The 18,820-nt window shown below is 40.4% G+C and overlaps 2 protein-coding genes across 7 annotated transcripts in view; one reads left to right on the top strand and one right to left on the bottom strand.

Annotated features, from left to right (window-relative positions):
• The window catches only part of glis2b (GLIS family zinc finger 2b), a 29,568-nt gene extending 18,816 nt beyond the window's left edge, over positions 1-10,752 (top strand). Inside the window, exons 2-8 of one of the 4 annotated variants that reach the window (XM_055035039.1) lie at positions 1,372-1,573; positions 2,476-2,606; positions 4,232-4,369; positions 4,449-4,582; positions 4,673-4,791; positions 5,500-6,165; positions 8,751-10,752. In XM_055035039.1, the coding sequence (XP_054891014.1) occupies positions 1,396-1,573; positions 2,476-2,606; positions 4,232-4,369; positions 4,449-4,582; positions 4,673-4,791; positions 5,500-6,165; positions 8,751-8,980 (1,596 nt within the window). In that variant the 5' untranslated portion in view covers positions 1,372-1,395 and the 3' untranslated portion in view covers positions 8,981-10,752. Of the gene's footprint in view, positions 1-1,371; positions 1,574-2,475; positions 2,607-4,213; positions 4,370-4,448; positions 4,583-4,672; positions 4,792-5,499 lie in introns of all 4 variants that reach the window. The other 3 variants (XM_055035038.1, XM_055035041.1, XM_055035042.1) reach the window with 3 other exon arrangements.
• A 212-nt stretch (positions 10,753-10,964) lies between these two features.
• LOC129363148 (mitochondrial import inner membrane translocase subunit TIM16-like) overlaps positions 10,965-18,820 on the bottom strand; it is a 105,642-nt gene continuing 97,786 nt past the window's right edge. Inside the window, exons 17-31 of one of the 3 annotated variants that reach the window (XM_055035036.1) lie at positions 18,651-18,759; positions 18,424-18,510; positions 18,057-18,199; positions 17,819-17,923; positions 17,508-17,593; positions 17,222-17,363; positions 17,035-17,124; positions 16,825-16,941; positions 16,581-16,716; positions 16,358-16,449; positions 16,135-16,221; positions 12,577-12,661; positions 11,922-12,058; positions 11,504-11,569; positions 10,965-11,130 (exon numbers count right to left, since the gene is read on the bottom strand). In XM_055035036.1, the coding sequence (XP_054891011.1) occupies positions 11,041-11,130; positions 11,504-11,569; positions 11,922-12,058; positions 12,577-12,661; positions 16,135-16,221; positions 16,358-16,449; positions 16,581-16,716; positions 16,825-16,941; positions 17,035-17,124; positions 17,222-17,363; positions 17,508-17,593; positions 17,819-17,923; positions 18,057-18,199; positions 18,424-18,510; positions 18,651-18,759 (1,572 nt within the window). In that variant the 3' untranslated portion in view covers positions 10,965-11,040. Of the gene's footprint in view, positions 11,131-11,503; positions 11,570-11,921; positions 12,059-12,576; positions 12,662-12,894; positions 13,033-13,839; positions 15,550-16,134; positions 16,222-16,357; positions 16,450-16,580; positions 16,717-16,824; positions 16,942-17,034; positions 17,125-17,221; positions 17,364-17,507; positions 17,594-17,818; positions 17,924-18,056; positions 18,200-18,423; positions 18,511-18,650; positions 18,760-18,820 lie in introns of those variants that run through there. The other 2 variants (XM_055035034.1, XM_055035035.1) reach the window with 2 other exon arrangements.

The raw sequence follows: 18,820 nt of genomic DNA, 5'->3' as shown, positions 1-18,820 counted from the left end.
CAAAATTCACTGTGTGTGATAGGAATTTTAAATGATAGAGCAACACAAAGACAGAAAAAACACTAATATTTGTTTCAGATCAAAACTGAAAATGTTTGGCACATTTGATCTGATTTATTGTCATATTTGTTTGAATTTGATGCAAGTCTTTTACAGAATCACCTTTTCTTTTGGGATACATCTCTTTTCTTCTTTGCAAAACAACTCAAGCTACGTCAGATTCTGCTTCCGATCATTAACTTGTTATTATCTCACATATTAACATACTTTAATTGGGGTTTTTGTTCTGGTGGAAATGAGTCTTAATTTATTTCTTTCTCATTCGTTAAGCAGTTTCTTTTATGTGGTAGTGGCAGCATCATGATGTGGGGTTGCTTTTCTTCAGAAGAGCAAGGGAAGCTGGTCAGAGTGTTTTACCGTGTTTTACTGTAGGAATTGTGTGTTCAGGGTAATGTGCACCCCTGTTGTCTGTGTAAACCAAAAGGTTTCATTTTTCCACATTTTCGGTGAAGATTGTGATTCTAATATGCCGTAAGGTGAAAAAGCACAAATTAACGATATAAAGGAATGCTAAAAGTCCTGCGACTAAGGAAGAGGACAATTAAAGTCCCAAGTAACAGCAAGGCCTCTGGCTGGATTCAGAGGTCAGTGTGCTTAGAGCAGAGAGGAGGTGAACTGAGCGGGTACAGCTGGAGCTGAAGGCCTGCGGCGTTGGTGGCGGGTCTCAAAGGTCCAAGTTGGAAGGTGCACTGGGGGGATGTTGGGATGGGTTACACTGGTGGAGGGCCTGATGCGACAGTGTTTAAAGGCCAGCAACTGGCCATGGGGTGAGGTGAAAAAGGCCCAGTGGAGGGGGTGACCATCTGGATCGGATTGTAGAAATTCCTCAGGAAGAGTGTGAGAGTAAAGGTCAGGGTGGAAAAAGAGAAGGGGGTCACTGAGTCCTCATCGTGTGTGTATGTGTTTATTTTTCTTTCTCAGTGTTTCAGATTTTGATTGTGGTCGGTTTGCCATTGTTGGAGAGTGCTCCCTGCCCAGTGGGGTTGTGGAATGTGAGATACTTTTTAAACAAAGTTCATGTGGGAAAAGTTGCAGGTGTGAGAACCTGCCCTCTGCTGTCTGATGCTCATAATCTTGGACTGTTGAATTTCTGTATGTTAGTTACTAAGCGATTTGAAAATAGACTAATCTCCAAAAAGTCTTCATCCATTTTCTCTTGCTACAAACACAAACCCCACAAAGTGGCACACAAGTGGAAGAAAAATGACAAATGGTTTCTAAAGCTTTTTTATATATATATATATATAAATAAAAAAGTGAAGTCTAAAGCATTGAAAGTGTGATTCCTTACCTCAGTCCCTGTTTTTGCAGTTGGGAGGTCAGCGGGTTGCAGCCATGCTGTCGCTGGACGAGCCCCTGGACCTGAAACTACCTCGGAGGGCAAACGGGAAGGACAGGGGAACCCGCTCTCCTCTGCTCTCACCGCTGCATCCCAAGCGGGTCCGCCAGTTGCATATGACGGATGATGGGACAGCAATTATAGAGCCCGCTTCACCTGCATCTCCACAATCAGGTAAGTGGTACCCAGGCGATGCCAGGGACCAGACACACTGATGTTGGCTAGTTCACTTGGCTGAGTCACTTCTGCACAAAACTGATGGAAATAACTAGCAGTGAAGAAAAGCTATAATCAATACTTGGGCCAGACAACTATGCAGTAGTTTTTGTAATTACTTTGTAAAGTCCAACAAACAACAGGGAGAAAGAAAAGCTCTTTGTGAGGAAAGGTGGTTTTAACCTCATGCAGTGTCCTTCACGTTAAGTCTATTGCAGTTTATGAGAACCTGGGCAACTCTGAATCTGAAAGGCTGGTGTCTCTCCTGTTTTAATGGTTTTCTTGTTTCAACACAATTAACTTAAAAATGCTTCCGCAGATAATGTCAAGGGCTATTGCAGAACATGACCTCTCTTAATTGTTAATAACTTTTCCAAACGTTATTTCTTTGAGAATTAGCATTATCAATCTTCGACAAATTAAGAATAAACCGGTTTTTCTACGTCACTCTAGGACAGATTTTGTCAGTAATCATGAGAACTGTGGAAGAAAGCTAGATTCAAGTGGAAAAAATGTAACTAAAAACCTGGAGGTAAAACCTTTATCCCCCTGAAACATGTCATATCTGAAATAGGGTTGAACAGGACAAGTTAGAATAGAATAGAATAGAATAGCATTTATTGTCATTGAACAGGATTCAACGAAATTTCTATTGCAACTCCCATGCAAAAAGTCAAAATATACAATATTAAATAAACAACACACAATAATAATAATAATATATACAACTAAAATTAACTAAAGGCACTCAACCACACCAAGAAGAAGCAGCAGGTCCAATTATGGTAAAGTGCAGTTCAGTGTCCCTGTAACAGGTATCTCAAGAGTGTCATCACTCCAACATGAGTGGAATTTCTCAGGTGTGCAGGTGGTCCCTTACGACCGGACTGACACCCCAACTCCTCCTGCGGTGGACCTGAGCATGTCTCCCTCCTCCAGACACACCCCCAGCTCTCCAGAAATGAGCAACGGCAGTTACGTTCCCTCAGGCGTGAGTATGACATCCAAGTTCCTGCAAACACTCCAGTGTAGGACAACTCAACGATGCCACATTTTGTCACATTACTACAAATACAAGCCACAAGCATTCAACATCCAGTCGCATTGTTCAGCCCGTCATCTGAAAACAGAAAGAGTATGACACAGTGGAATGTTCTGTGTTGCTAATTCAAGTTCAACTCAAAAATACTTTATTTTTTTATAGATCCTCTCTGTCCAATTTGACTGAGCGTGAACCATTTTGCAAAGATGTAATTACATCTAAAAATACTTACAGTGGTAATCACAGTTAATTTTGTTTTTACAAATTTATGAGCAGCGTCGAGATTGTAAAATTTTTAGGCCACTGTATGCAGTCAAAGTTTTACGCTGTCCTTCTGTAGCCTGACTCAGGATGTTTGGGTCATCAAATCAGGGGCAACATCAAGTTGTGTCACACTGTCACAGGGGAATTCAATTATGCAAGGTTAGGGAGGCCTCTGCCCCTAAGAGGGGAAGGGAAGCTCTTATCAAACCCGACTTGTGTCCCCAACAATTGCCTTTGTCTGTGCAACATGCACTCATTGGCCCCGTTGGGCTGTTGTGTGTGTGCGCGTGTGTGTAATCAGATTTAAGACAAAACTGCGGCCATGCAGACCTCATGCCGCCTAATTTAATTTCAGTGCAATTGAATTGAATTGCTAAGGCAGTTAAGCCACTCCTCTGTGTTTTACTTAACGCCCTGAAGCTACCGCAGCATCCTTATTCTTAGATAAACCTCCATCACTATCTTTCTTGCAGTTTCTCACACGTTTGCCATCAGGAAAACACTCGCTTTCTTCTTGTAAAAAAAAAAGCACAGTATGTGTGTGTGTTTCCAAGATTTTAGATTTTTAACTCGTTTCATTGAGATATCTGCTTTTTGCTTGAGCAAGAATTCACTGCAGGTTACTCTCAGCGTGGGAAAGCCTGGGCATTATCTCTCTGCGGCTCAGAGAGTCTCTCTGCTCTTCGGCAGAGGTTTGGGATATAGTGAGATTTGCAGCAGGACACTACTTGAAGAAAATGGAATGGGTTATAAGTTTAGTGGCTTTTTTAGCTTTTTAGTTAACTGGCAATCAAGCCCTTATTACCTGTTTTTCAGCAAAGTATCCACATGCTCCTCCTAATGTGAAAATTATCTTAAATTAAGTTTATATAGGATTGTCTCAAAATGTCAAATTTAGAAAAATCCAACCATTTTTAGTGCATAAAATACTGATAACACAGGTTTGGCAATAGTTTTTAGTCTTTGCCTTTAACATTTCACAAAGTCGCATTGAGGCAGGGATTTTTAATCAATCCTCTGCATATTTTCTCAGAGCCGCTCTGTGTTGATTTGGTTATTTGGCCAATGCATAAGGCTTACTGAGCCTTTTGGAAAATATACAGCCCCCAGAATCATAGATCCTCCACCTTACATAAGTGTGGGAATGCATTTTTCTGCTTCATACAACACCAAACACACTTCGAATTTTTGTTGCAGAAAAGTTCAATCTTACCAAAAAATTCAGTTCTAGTTCCTTAAAAAAAACTTAGCAGACATTCTCTCTCTCTCTTTTTTTTTTAACTGTTCATCAGAATTCTCACATCTCGCAGGCGTTTCAATTCTTTGTGCCAATTGGTCCTGGAGCAGGACTTCACCTGCCATCCTCCATGTTCATTGGCCAAACGAGTGACAAGCGGGCTTCCCCTGACCTTTCAGCGGATGAACAACTTGCATGTCGCTGGAAAAAGGTAGACAGGGATTGCAGTTTGATATTGAGAAACCTTTATCACCTTTTACGGTTTTCATACAATGTTTCCCCTCCTTTAGTGCCACCTGCTCTTTGACTCGCTACAAGATCTTGTGGACCATGTCAACGACTTCCATGTGAAACCTGAGAAGGACTCTGGGTACTGCTGCCACTGGGAGGGCTGTGCTCGCAAAGGAAGAGGGTTTAATGCCAGGTGAGGAAATCATTCGCTGAGGTCTATAAGAGCAAATCAGATATTCCGTTTTAAAACCAAGAACGTTTTACGTTTCTTTTTTGCTTGCAGGTACAAAATGCTCATTCACATACGTACTCACACTAACGAGAAACCACATCGTTGTCCCACCTGCAACAAGAGCTTCTCACGCCTGGAGAACCTCAAGATACACAACCGCTCGCATACAGGTCTGTGTTTGGCTCCCAACTATCAATAAAGCTAAAATACAAGAAAAATAAAATAAATCACCTTGGACAGTGTTTGATACACAGCTAAAGATATAATTATTTTTCAAACTTTTTCTTTTGCAGTTGTGATTTGGTGTTTACCTTACATAAGTTGTTTTCGTGTCCAAAGTCAAAAACTATATTAAAAAATTATCTGCAGATATAAAACGATATTGTGTACCAAGAAAGGACTTATAAAAAGTAAACCTGAGAAACGTTATGGTGGTTAGTCTTTAAGCGCCACTGTCTTGCATGTCTTAGACGTTGCCCTGGTTCAACACGTATGAATCAAACACATGGTTTATTAGCAGACCTCTGCAAAGATAAGTGACATCCTGCAGAGGCAATTTGAATCAATTGTGTTGGATCAAGTAGGCATCTTATACCTGAAACACTGTGAGTGAAGAACTTGAGCTACTTATCCCTACTAAATGTTCACAAAAATATGGTTGTATATGTGAGAGAGTTGAGAGCTCCATAGGCTCTTTCTGTGTTAGTAAAGGTTGAGGGTGATTATTTTCTTTTCCACACTTAGGGTTTTTGAATTTATGGCACTTAAAAGCAGTGATATTTGCCGTTTATAATTAGTGTGTAAAGAAAGCATTTCTTCAATGTATTTTTTGAAGGATACACATAAATTCTCATGTGGAAAATCTCTCCCCTCTGCAGGTGAAAAGCCCTACATTTGTCCTTACGAGGGTTGCAACAAGCGCTACTCCAACTCCAGTGACCGCTTCAAGCATACACGCACACATTACGTAGACAAGCCCTACTACTGTAAGATGGTAGGTTGCTTGAAGCGCTACACAGATCCCAGCTCGCTGCGGAAGCACATCAAAGCGCACGGCCACTTTGTGGCTCAGGAGCAGGGCCCTCCAAGCGGGGTCGGCTCTCTGCTGAAGGGAAGCCAGAGTGGAGGACCTTCTGGCACTGGCAGTAAGGATTCAGAATTGCCCTATGTCAGCGGAGCGCACATCATCATCCCCGGAGCAGCTGCCGCTCTACTGGGAGGCCACACCTTGCAGGGCGTAGGCGGTACACTTCCCTTGTCCCCTCTTAGCCCAAGGCCCCTGGACCTCACCACGCTGGGGAGCCCCAATTCATCTCCAGCCAGCCTAGGAGGCACATCCATCTTGTCCTTTAACGGCTCCCCTCTGGGCCTGGCTAAGGCTCCTTTACTTTCCTCTGCCTTTCCTTCCTCGGCCCTTGGCCTGCCAATGGTCCCGGTGCTGGGCCCCACTTCAGAGCGTCGGCCCCACAGCCACCAGGCAAAGAGAGGCAGAGGAGATGAAGCAGAGGATGAGATGGCGGGGAGGGTCCTGAACCTCTCCACAGGTGGGTCTCATGATCCCCTATCCTGGGTGGTCATTCCCCCAGGCGCTGTGGTGCTCAAGCCAGCTGTGGTTAACTGATACAAACACACGCACACACACTCTCTCTCTATCTCACACACATTCCAGAAGAGCTCAGGGGGTTGATGCCATAGGGAGGGTGTTGGATGTCAAAGGTGACATGGATTGGCTTGAACAATCAATTCCAGGCAATGCATGACAAGGTAGGAGTTTGGAAAAAGACACACATCACCTCACACAATTTAAGAATAAAACGCAAGCCTCTTGTATTGTTGAAGAACTAAACTTGAGGCCCAAGATCTGTGTTCAGGAATATGTACGCTCCTGGATTTATATCACAAAGCCTTAAAACAAGGCTCCTCTTTGCTTTCTTATTTTACACTTTACTCATTCTGGTTGGTTCTGTGGAAAGGGACCGAAAGCATGACAGTCTTAGTGCTCTGTGTTTTTAAAAATATGTATTTTTCATCTTTGAGTATTTATATGACTGTACTTTGACAGCTTAGTGCTGCGGTAGGGTGCCTCACAAAAATATTCACACCCTTTGAGGTTTTACACATTTTGCACCAATGCAACTACTCCCAGGCATTAAGCAATTCAGATTTACATTAAAGCAACTGCGTTGCAAATGAAAAACTAAAAGTGTGATGTATCTCTATTTTACTTTGATTTTCCAGTGCAACCAAGTACAGCAGCATAAGCACAGCTGTTCTGTGGAGGCCTTTAAGGTCTGTTGGAGAACATTAGTAGAGTTTTACGAAGACCAACCAGCACAAGACAGAGATAAAATGATTTGAGAAAGTTGTAGTGGTTTTTTTCCAGGAAGACAACAACCCTAAACAGCAAAAGCTAAACTATTCTTGTTAGAATGGTCCAGTCAAAGTGTAATGACTTTGGCAACGGGTAACAAGACCTAAAAGCGTACATTCAAGGTAGATACAATGTATTACTATGCAATAAATTGTGTTGGTTTGCATGACAAAAAATATATATATAACAGTTTTGTTGTTTAAAAAGACAAAATGTTAGGAAGCTTAAGGGGTTTGAATGCATTTTGCAAGGCACTGCAGGCACCACAAAGGAAGCACTCATACACCCACGTGTAATAGAAAGATGATTCAAATGTTGTGAACATTTGAAACATTTTTCAACATAAATTTGACAAACTTGCCGAACCAAAGCAAGTGAACTTATTATGTCTTATACTTCATTTAAACAGAGCGCTTAACAGTGTCAACTTATAGTATTGAAACTTCAGAACTGCTGCTAATATTTCCTGCTCCTCCTGCTTCATAAACAGAGCGAGAGCACTTTTGACAATCCGTCCCCGGTCTTGTGGAGGGTAATGAACACAGACCAGACCGGGGGCCGAACGAACAGACAAACGGTGTTAAGCCACCTTGCAATGACCAACCATTACTTCCTCCCTTTTTTCACAAGTGAAACTTTAGGCACTGGTGTGTCCGAATCCCCCTGCTGGCAGGAGTCAGGCCCTCCCGACTCACAAAAACCAGCACTGTTCAGCTCCTGGATTGTTCAGCTGCTTTACTGTAATTCAATCAACGGGATCTGGTTGTGTATAAAAGGCCCTCAGTGGTGATGAACACTACAGTCTTGTATTTTTTAAGCTAAAATGACCCCAAACCAGCTGTGAAAAACAGGTGGTGGGCCTATCTACATGAGGTTTGACCCCAATGAGTTTCAGCCGTGAAAAAAACAAAACAAAACAAAACAAAAAAACAAAGAGGGAATGTTCACGTTGTTCCACAGCGGGAGATGGGATACACTCAGTGCTGCCTACAGCTGGACTGACTAGGACGCCACACTATCTCAAACTGCCTCATTTCAGTCTGCCCCAAAGGGCAAACATGTAAAAACAAAAACAACTTCTGGGAAACACTTCATGGTTCGATTAAGCAGTAAACATGCACTTACTAAAAGCTACATCATTTCTAAAATGTTATATTTAAAGAAAATAGCTCTTATTTCAGTCCCCTCACAAAATTCAGTTTTTTGTTGGGCGTTTCGTCAGACTTGAGTTGCTCATGCAGCCATAGTGTTGACAGAGGATGGGGAGCAGAAGAGGATCCTTAAAACTAAACAGACTTGCATCTCTCCTCGCTCTTCGTCACTCATCCGTCTCTTTGGTCTATGTTTGCTGACGTTGGCTGTTTTTGAGTGTGATTTTTCATTTTCAAAACTTAGGAGCAAAAGTTTTCAATTTGAGAGCAAGACATTTTATGCCATTGCGCTCCCCTGCATAACTCTCCTTTTTTAAAGCATGAGGTGTAGGATTCATACAGGAGCAGAAGATAGTTGTGCAAAAGGGAGAAAGCAGATTATGCAGTGCCTCTTTTGCAGCAGAACATATAAATGTAATCAGATAATATTATTTCAAGGGCAATATAAGGGCAACACATTATCCAAAATCAAGAAAAATTCTCCTCTCAAATTGAAAATAATATGCTCATTTTTTTTTTTGCAGGAAAATCCCCTTATAACTGTTTTATTTACCCGTTTCTATTTTATATTTTTGCCATTACTATGACTTTTTTTTTTTTTTTGCAGATGTTCAGACGAGACATTTTCTTTGTGATGTTGAAGTTGCCTCTTGTGTTCTGCCATGGCTGCTCTACAATCAGGTTTCTGCTGCCGGGAATGAGTTTGTGAAGGGGTTGAAGTTGGGGGAAAAATTTTTTTGGATGGCTTTCCAGAGCTGTAGATTCCAACCCGAGGCTGGCACTTCAAACGGATGGTTAGATCGATCAGAAACATCAACAAGTTCACTTAAATTTTAAACTTGTGGAAGTTTAGTTCTGCAAGAGCCACAAAGACACTTTTTACAAACGGATGGTCAACTTTTTCGACTGATTGGCAGCTTGAGAGAAAAGAGAAAGGGTTATCAGGATGAGAGAATGGTCAGGGGAGCTATCAGCGTGTAGGCTGCGTGCCAGCAGAGGAAAAAAAAAAGAAAAAAGCAACTTGCAGCCATTCTGTGCTGCCGCTCTCCATCTGGCCACCCACCCACCAAACGGCCCTCTCAGCTCTGAAGTCACCGGCTGCGCTGGGCCCACTGTGGCAGCCTCTCACAGAAATACCAGCCTGCAGAAAACTAGGCCACTGAACTCTTCCTGCCCTCTCTCTCTTCTGTTACCCATCTTCTTTAGATTAAACCCATGGCTCAATTCCACCACCTCCTGGTTACAAAACATTTACCAAAGAACACTAAAGTACACCAAGAATTAGTCTCACATTAGAGCAGAAAAATGTTAATAATGTAACCCATTGAGGTTGTTTTTTTTTTTTTAATCAGAATGCCTGCAGGTCTTTCAAGGCTATGGCAAGCCATTATACCATATAACCAAAACATGCTATATCAAATTGCTATTGTGCATTCTATTGTTCTCTGTATTCATCTTAATTTATTAAATTACTTTTCTTTTTTTTTTTTTTTTGCTGACAAACTGACATTTCAGCAATCAAAATCCATTAAAACTGATTATTTAGAAAAGTTCAAGATGTCTGTTCCTTAAAAGTAAACATTTTACCATTTAATGTCTAAGCTTGGCACGTTATGCACACAAACCATTCAACTGCTAATGCTTAAAAAGTACACACTCATTTTGATTAAATTAAATGCACTTTGAACATGTCTATTACATGATAAGTGGCTTGCCATACAAGTTGTGCTGCAAAGCTCCTTCCCACCTCCACACACAGTTTGGAGCCGTCTGACATTCACTCTGCGGAGTGAATGGACAAACCTCGCATGTAACGTCGTCAGAAAGAGGCGTTAAGTAAGCTGGACATGGTTTCCATGGCAACGGCAGCGCCAACAGATGCTGAAAGAGGCCAGGGACAGAGACTCGGTGCCGGCAGCAGAAATCTCAGCACGACACGGGTCCAAACGGGATCCACACATTTTCGATGTTAAGTAAGCTGTATGATCCATTAACCCTTTGAACTCAGCCTGTAATAATCGGCACTCCCGCACCCTCAACTGTATACGTTTGGGGATGCCGTCACATTATTTTCCAATGTCTAAGCTGTCTTTGTGTTGTTTTTTTTGGGAAATAGTCGCTGCAGAGTCTCAAGTAGGGCTCTGTTTTCTTATAATTAAACATTTTTAAAAGTGGTACGGACTCCTGGAGTTGCTACAAAATCCCAGATGCCAGGAGACAAAAATGACTCGCATCAGAGGCTCGCTTTGCTGGAAGTGCCACAGTGTTGCACAAAGGGTTAATGATATGACTAAGGCCACAAGAGGCCTGTTCAACTTACGTGTTTTATTTTGCACATTTGTGAGATATTATGTCAGTATTTTAATTTTTCCAAGTGCCTTTTTTATTACAGGTAAATATAGAAGCTATACACTATATGAGAAAAAGTTATATGAAAATATATTTTTCCTGGCACCATGTTCTGTGGTTGGACATGCAGAATTTTAAGCGTTGTAAAAGTCTCCAATTGGTACAACATAGCGGTTTTCTCCTGTTTTAGAGGAATTTTATTACGATATTGATAATAATGTCAATGAAAACAAAATGTTTAATAAAGTTGCATTTGATAAGTGTGCTTGTATTTTTTTTTTTACATTTCTGCATATACTGTTTCTTTCACATGCTGACAATCATATTATCCTAATTTACATTCAACAAAAAGCATTGTGAACCAAGTTTCCAACGCTGCAGTCATAAATGTTATTTTTACAGACACCTATTGTCTATAAAAATAGACAATAATTGCATATTGTATAATGGGAATTCACTGGCACATACAAAAGACTAAAGAAAAGACTTTATTGGGTTATAATTTACATGGGAGATGGGGGAAGAAACTCGCGCTCCAATTTCATCCTTTATGTTTCAGGATTTTGCTGCGACTGCTGATTTTGTTCTTGTTTCTGAATACTTAGCTCCTCATCCAGACGCTCTTTAGCTCGCACCACCTGCAATGCAAGAAAACGGCACATGATTGACCTGCAGTGCAGGATAAAGCAGCTAAAACACGAACACAGCAAACTGTAATTAACAGAATAACTCAACCACCTGGTGTGAGGTGTGAGTCATATTTTCTTAGTGCAGAAACCTGGCATTTTGCTGAGGAAAAATAATTGGGAACATGGTGCACACATCTGCTTTTATACAAAACATGTTCCATTTCAATATTTCATGCAGTGAAGAAGGAAAAAAGGAGAGGAGGGAAGGAAGGGAAGGACACTAGAAAGGAAAATATACAACAAAGCAAGGACGACTAAGGAAGAATAAAAGAATAACAAGGAAACAACAGGAAGGAGGACATGCGAAAAACAGACTACTCACTTTTGATTGCAGATAAAATGAACCTCCCACTGATTTTTCATTGGCTTTGAAAAGGTGCTCATAGTTCTGCAGGAAATAAACAGTTCAGTCAGTGGAAACACACTCTTTTAAATGTAAAAACAGCAAAAAAGAACCCACAATAGTTGTATTCATAATCCAACTCATAATTAACCAACTTGATTATAAACACAGTTAAAGATTTATGACATTGTATAATTTAAAAAGCTTTGTGTATTATCATCCACTAGGAAAAACACATGACATCTGAAGTCAATCCTGATATTTAAACCACCAGTTTCTTCGCTACGCTAAACTCCAAACCAAAAGTGAGAGGCTTAAGTGTGGAACATTTATAAAAACCTACCCCACTCTGATTTAAACATGTCAGTAAGGAGGAAACAACGGTTCCTGGTTGTACCTTCTGAATCTCTTCAGGGCTGAGCGTGGAGATGTTGAGGATTTGTTGAGCCTCCTGTAGACTCATCCCAGTGATGCTGGACGCTGCGGCAGACTGCTGCCCGGATCGGCCCCTGGCCCGGGCCGCTGCCTGACTCGCTGGGAGAGGGAGATGCAACAGAGATCCATCCTGAAGAAGTGATGCTATGCCAACATGGCTTGTGTCGGAGAATCCGACTAGCAGACAGATTGTTGTTTTTGCAGAAACACTACAGCTGCTTCTAACTTGAATAAAACTCCATAGTTTTCCAGGCTGTGAAGAGATCTACGTCTCATTCAGTTTTGCTACTGCCATGAATAAACAATGGAAAGAAAACATCATCCAGGGGCAATTTTTGTACATTATAATAAGATTGCTTTTGGGCTGTTATGCAACATGGCTAAGCACTTTCTTTTCAAGGAAAAACTTAGTGGGCTTCATTTAGTCCATGGCACATATATATATGTTAAACATGTTAACATGATCTTTAACAGATCAGGATATTTTTTCAGTCTTAAACGTGCACCTCCTTAAAGGTCCCTTTAAAGATTACATATTCTTTCACAGAGTTGTAGTAACATTTTAATCAAATCCATGACTGCAGACGTCAGGCTCAGGATAACAGAAGCATAAATACCTGCATACTCCTGCTGCAAAGCCCGGGCAAAAGCTCGTCCCACCACCTGAACACCCATCACCACGATCTGAGCGAGGTATTTAGCCTTAAAGAGTTCAGATTAACACAGTTATTAACAGTGTTAGACAAAAACAAAGATACAGTCCTCAACACACAAACCTTCTTATTACTGAAGCTCTTTTGAAATGCGTGAGGTTCGTTATGTAGAGCAACTTAAAGACACAGTAGCATTAAAAACACCGCATTTCGTCACGACATGTTTCAGAGTTAAGGTAGTACATACTCGCATGAGACCTAGCAAAAATAACATGTTCTTACCATTTGTATGTCGCTATACAGCTTACACGGCCGATGTGCCGACTCCTGTTGTCACACATGCACACTGAAGGTTACAGAAGCGTCATAGTTCAAGGAAGACCGACAACTAAACGTTCAAGACGAGTCGTCTTGGTGGCACAGGTTTTAAACATCTCCCTCTGCTGGCGGGGAGGGATGAATGCAGAGTTGCATCATTTTTGGTGACTATCAACTCTGGTGACTCCAGAGGGCGCTGTTGAGAAGCAGCACTTCTCAACATCTCCACTATAATATACTATAGTCGTGATATAGTCGTGATATACTATAGTCGTGATACTAAATTGCAAATTAATCAAACTGAATTATGTGAATATGAGCCACTGGCTTGAGAAATTATCAAGAGAGCCGTTACAGAACATGTGAGCATTTTAAGGCTAACTTTATAGTTTTCACTGTTTAGTATGTCTTTAGGGAAGCAAAGAGTCCAAAAGGACATTCTATGTGTCTGTTCATCATGACAGACCATCACAAACTCCAAATAAATAAAAAATATTTTAGACCTTTCATAAATACAAAGAAGGATATGTCATGCATTTGTATTTAACTTTTAAGAGCTTTTTCTTGAATATGGTCTAGGAAGTAGTTTGAACCTAATGGGAAGATGAATGACGCACATTTGGAAGAATCCTGAAAAACAAACAAACAAACAAAAACATACAAGATGCTGCAAACGACTTGAGACATTGGTGGAGTTTCACCTTGACTCAGCGAACTGAATACAAATGTATGCCACACTTTTAAAATTTTGACTCAAAATTTTTTTTAAATAAAGTACAGTGAACTTTGTGGCTTTAATGCAAGATTGATGAGGTTATAACTAAGAAAATATTTTTGTCTGATGTGCATTTATCTAGTTTGCCATAAATGCAATAGCAATGCTCACCACATTGAGTTAACTGCAGAAAATCAGAGTTCATATGGTGTTTATTGCAAGACAGTTTTTGAAAAAATCCACAAACCACTACTACAAAAACAAAACCACAATGTTGTACTTACTATATGAAAACAAATCCCAAAACCAGTTAATTCAATCAAAACATACAACAGACCTTTAAAAATCACAAGCACATACATCCAGTGACATCCACCACGCATGTGTTCAACATGACAAGCAGAAAAATGCATAACTGATTTGGCCGGATCACATCAGTCATTCTGAGGATGTAAACAACGTTGTTGGATCAATAAATGGTTCTCAACGACTCCAACTCAGCCCTGAGTGATGATTACACAATGATGGCTTCACTCTAAGTCGCTAACACTGTGCTGTTTGCCTAATTAACACTATTCAAAAGGTATTATTCCCTAAACTGTTAGAATATTAACAAGGATTCAAGTTAAAAACATTCGACTACCCTGCAAACAAAATGGAATGATTAAGTAAAAACATAGAACTCCCCATTTTTCCCTCCTCATACAAACATTCCTTAATGGCTAAAGTGTTAATCAAACCCGACTAGGACAAATACACAAATACGTAATATCTACCATCTATCAACTGTAATTCAATTTATACTTAAAAGAAAAGGAGTCTATAGTTCCTAACATCTGGGACTCCCCTGACTCTGTTGTGTCCTTAAGTTTAGGGTGGTATGTACTGCTGAAGCTCAAACTTGTTACAGTAACTGTGATTTGCATGATCATATTGGAAGACAATCAGTCTTAAGAACTTGTGCTGTTATAGTGGGCAATCAGGAAGCAAAGCAGTGGTCGCATGTCGAACCAAATCAAGATTTGATTTAAAAATCTACAAAATAATGCCACTAGAAGATAGGAGAAACTAGCCTTAATTCTACATTGTTTACTTTAACAAGCTGTTAGAGAGTTAACTGATTATATATAAGAAGTTGGACAGGCTGCAGATTTAGTCACATTTTCAGATTTTTTTTTTTTACTTTACTGTTGTGTGATTTTATATGATTATCTCATGAATTCATCAAATAGATGAATCCTTTAAATATATACCAATGAAGACATTTGTTGGCACCCCTGCTAAAAATCTGTAGAAAGCATAGTGTGATCTCACAATGAAAAAAATCAGAAAAGGGGGAATCAGAGCTTTCAATATCAGTACAATTAATCAATAAAGTAAGATTTTACATTTGCTCTTGAAAAAAACAAACAAACAAAAAAAAACAAATGCTGACATTGTCCTTTCCAAGAGGAGATCTTTTCTTAAATATATGTCCCATTATTTGTAAAATCAGATGTTTTTCTCATAAAATAAATATATTAAAATGAAAGGTTGTATTTTTTTTTAATTATGCCACAAAAACTCAAGATTCATTTATATTCAGGTTTTACATTTTTATCAAGGGTGCCGACACTTTTGTCTATACAGAGAAAAAAAAACTATTTTAAGCTCAAACTGAATGTGGAATTTCCTACAGAGAAGTGCTAAAACTTATGGAAGTTTAATTTACACCTTATGAGTTTTTTATGTAATGCAATTTTTCTCTTGTTCGGTAGGCTGCGGTGTTTGTTTTCCCCAGAAGATTGTCTGGGTGACACATTCAAATACAAATGGCAAAATAACTCTTGATCTGTCCTTTCCTCTCTGCTGTAGACACCATGACTTGAAAGAAAGTCCAGATGACAACATCCTCTTTAATCATCCTGAATAAAACGGAGACAAGAATGAGGTTACAAAACAAAAAAAAAAAAAAAAAAAAAACAGATAAGAAAACTAGTATAATTTCTTGACAATCTGCTCAGTTTATATTTATTTGATTTTCTGAATATATTAAACTGTGACTTCAAGTTAAGAACACAACTAATGCAAATATACAAACACAGACTTCAGAGAAAAATTTCCAAGAAAAACACAATAATTTTACAAGAAAAAAAACAGACAAATACAGTTACTGGATTTTTTTTTTTTTTTTTTTTTTTTTACATCACTTGAACTTAACTATTTTGCTGCACTTGAGCCAAAAGTGCAATATTATCTTAGATTTTATGCGATAAACCAACAGAAAGTAGTGACATTTTGTGACATGGAACATGTTTTTTAATGTTCCATGAAAAGCTCAACAATAATCCAGCTGCTTCTTAGGGAACAGCAGCATCATGCAAATTTTTATCGGCAAAAATTGATTACATCTTTTCTTTCACTACATCAATGTGCACTACTTTGTGTTGATCCATCACACAAAATATTCTCTTGTGTTTTATTTTCAAGAAGTTGTGACATGTACTCACCCATTCCTCGTCATCCACACCCTCAAAGGATTCCTGTGGCAGGGGGTCGTCCATGTTTCCCAGCTTAGCCACCATGGCACTCAGGAGCTGGATCACACACACGCACACACACGCACACGTACACACTCAGTGTTACGATTTCAGGAGGACTCAGACATACTTTTGTTCAGGTTCTACCAAAGGTTCATACATCTGATCTACAACAAACTAATGCAAAGTTTACCTCCTCTTTTTTCTGTTCATCCGTTTTTTCCTCCAAGTAAACAGACGAGGGCAGGTATTTCCTCACCGGAGCCTCTTTGGGGGCCTCACTCACTGAGAAAAAACACAAACACAGCTTCGCATGAAGCAACCAAACGTACCAGGACATGTCCAGAGTCGACATGCGGGTGTAAAGGCGGCGTCTTGATGAACATTTAACAGCTGTGTTGTGTCTGTAGCTGCACCTGGCGTCATGTCTTTGGGCTTCAGGCTGAGCTTTTTATGCTGGCCATTGGAGCCAGAGAGCCAGGCAGAGGCAGTGAGCGCAGGCTCCCACCAAACTGCCGTGTCTGGGTACACATCGTCCTGGAAGAACTCTTTCTGGAGAGCCAAAAAGGAAAAATGTTCTGTTCATTAGAAGTAAACATGAGTAGAAAAAAAGTAGACAGTGTTCCTGGAAGTGTTTGCAAGGGGGTACGGTTGCCTCACTTTAACCCGGGGGACTCTGAAGGCCACCGGCTCTATGGTGGTCTTGGTGAGCATCAGTCCCACAGCTATCTCCACATCTCGCACGTTGCACTCCGTTTTAGGCAAAAAGGCAAGTCCCTGCACAAGGAGCACAGAATCCATTACTTTAACTTCATCTTCAATGATGATAATTGTCGATGATGATTAGGATAAAATAGGTAGCCTTAGTACCTTATGAGGCTCAGGGGAGTTAAAACTGCTGCATTCAATAAAGTATGGATCTTCTGGGACCAACTCATAAATGTAGACTCTGGTGTCACCCTGAAGAAAAGCAGGAAACATAATTTAATGCAAATTAGGCTTTAGCCATGACACACTCTGCAGCGACTAGCACCAGTTCATCTCTCTTCTTACTCACTTTCCCAGTAAGAATTACAACGCTGGTGTCGGGGTCGTAAAATGGGATAAGAGTGGAGGGAGATACATTTAAAGCAGCGTTGGCTACTGGCCCGGATGACAGGGAGTCAGCGGAGAACAGGTAAAGAACTCTTTCGCTACGACTACAATAACAATAGAAAAGAGGACAAGAAGAAGGGTTACTTTGGTCAATCTTGCTCAGACAGTAAAAAGAAAGGTAAATTAAAATAACTTAAGGAAACAGCCATGCTGAACAAAATAATAAAAAAGGTTTTAGTTTCCATTACCTGTCAAATCCTGACACCAGCAAGTACTTCCCATCACACACCCAGACCACACGAGCTCCTCTGTGGCCCTCTGGACCCGGCCCCTCCTGGGAAAATCAAAACAACAGCAAATCTTTGTGAGTACTGAAGCCAGGTTACAATACGGCTATCATCTAAGAATTGAGAGACAAATATTTATTACAAAAAAGGACCAAGTCAAAGTATAAAAGTATCCAGACCTCTTGAAATTTTTAATGTCGTCATAGTACAAATGAAAGGCCAGATTATTATTATTATTTCGTAAGGCGCTGTTCTATAGTTTATTGCCGTACTTGCACAGGTGCTGTAGATTTGCGAGGGTCATAGATGCGAACTTTCCCATCCTTGCAAACTGTGGCCAGCAGCTTTCCGTCTGGACTCCACGCCATTCCAAACACCTGAACAGGAACATCAGGAAGAGCCAAACCAGGGGAAAACCTTCCATAAGTTTCCCTTTGCTTTATGGAAACATCTCTACTCGTTCAAATTATGTTTTTCGAAAAGATTTTCTTTGCTACTGTAACAACCCACCTGGTCCTGGTGGCCGGTGAGAATCTTGACCTGCTCTCCGCTCTCCAGGTTCCACAGTCTGACTGTGAGATCGTAGGATGAGGACACCAGGACTCCACTGGCCAGAGGGTGAAACTTGATGGAGTAGATCTTCTCTGTGTGGCCTACAGGGAGTCAGGGTAGCCATCAAAACAACTGAGACTTCAAGAGTCACACAAGGAATGTGCAAGTTTGTTTCCGGATGCATTCCAAAATTAATACTGAAAAAGGTGCAAAATGCCACTTCCTGTCCTGCCATTTATTGACATTTTTTCAAACTCCTGCCCAAGCCAGAATCATTAATACATAGATTTAGGTTGAATTTGTTTCTCTATGCAATATGACCTACCTTGCAAGATGAGCTTAGGCTCAGTCAGCGTATCTTTAAGCCCGCCCTCTGGTACTTGCCACATCCTGATTTTAGCATCATCTCCAGCTAGAAAGAGAGTTTATTCAAATATAAACTCAGAAACATGCTCAGATAAGTTTGTGAGGAATACGTTTTTATCTGCACCTTTGCAAAAAAAAACCCAACAAAAAGCGGTGGAGGCTGTTGGTAAAGATATATTTACTCACCCACTGCCAGTCTGTGTGTGTCAAAGGGATCCCAGGAAAAGTCGGCCACATTTACAGAGTTTTGGATGGTGGGCAGAGCTGTGTCTGGCTGCCTCCCGGGTCCAGAGCGCTGAGAAGAGAAAAACAGCTGGAGTACAGGAAGATACCAGCTGTGGTTTTACATCTAACAA

This window comes from Poeciliopsis prolifica, unplaced genomic scaffold (genome assembly GCF_027474105.1).
Source record: "Poeciliopsis prolifica strain line A6 unplaced genomic scaffold, Auburn_PproV2 SCAFFOLD010, whole genome shotgun sequence".
Lineage (NCBI taxonomy): Eukaryota > Metazoa > Chordata > Actinopteri > Cyprinodontiformes > Poeciliidae > Poeciliopsis > Poeciliopsis prolifica.
This window is presented reverse-complemented; position numbering and strand designations above follow the sequence as displayed.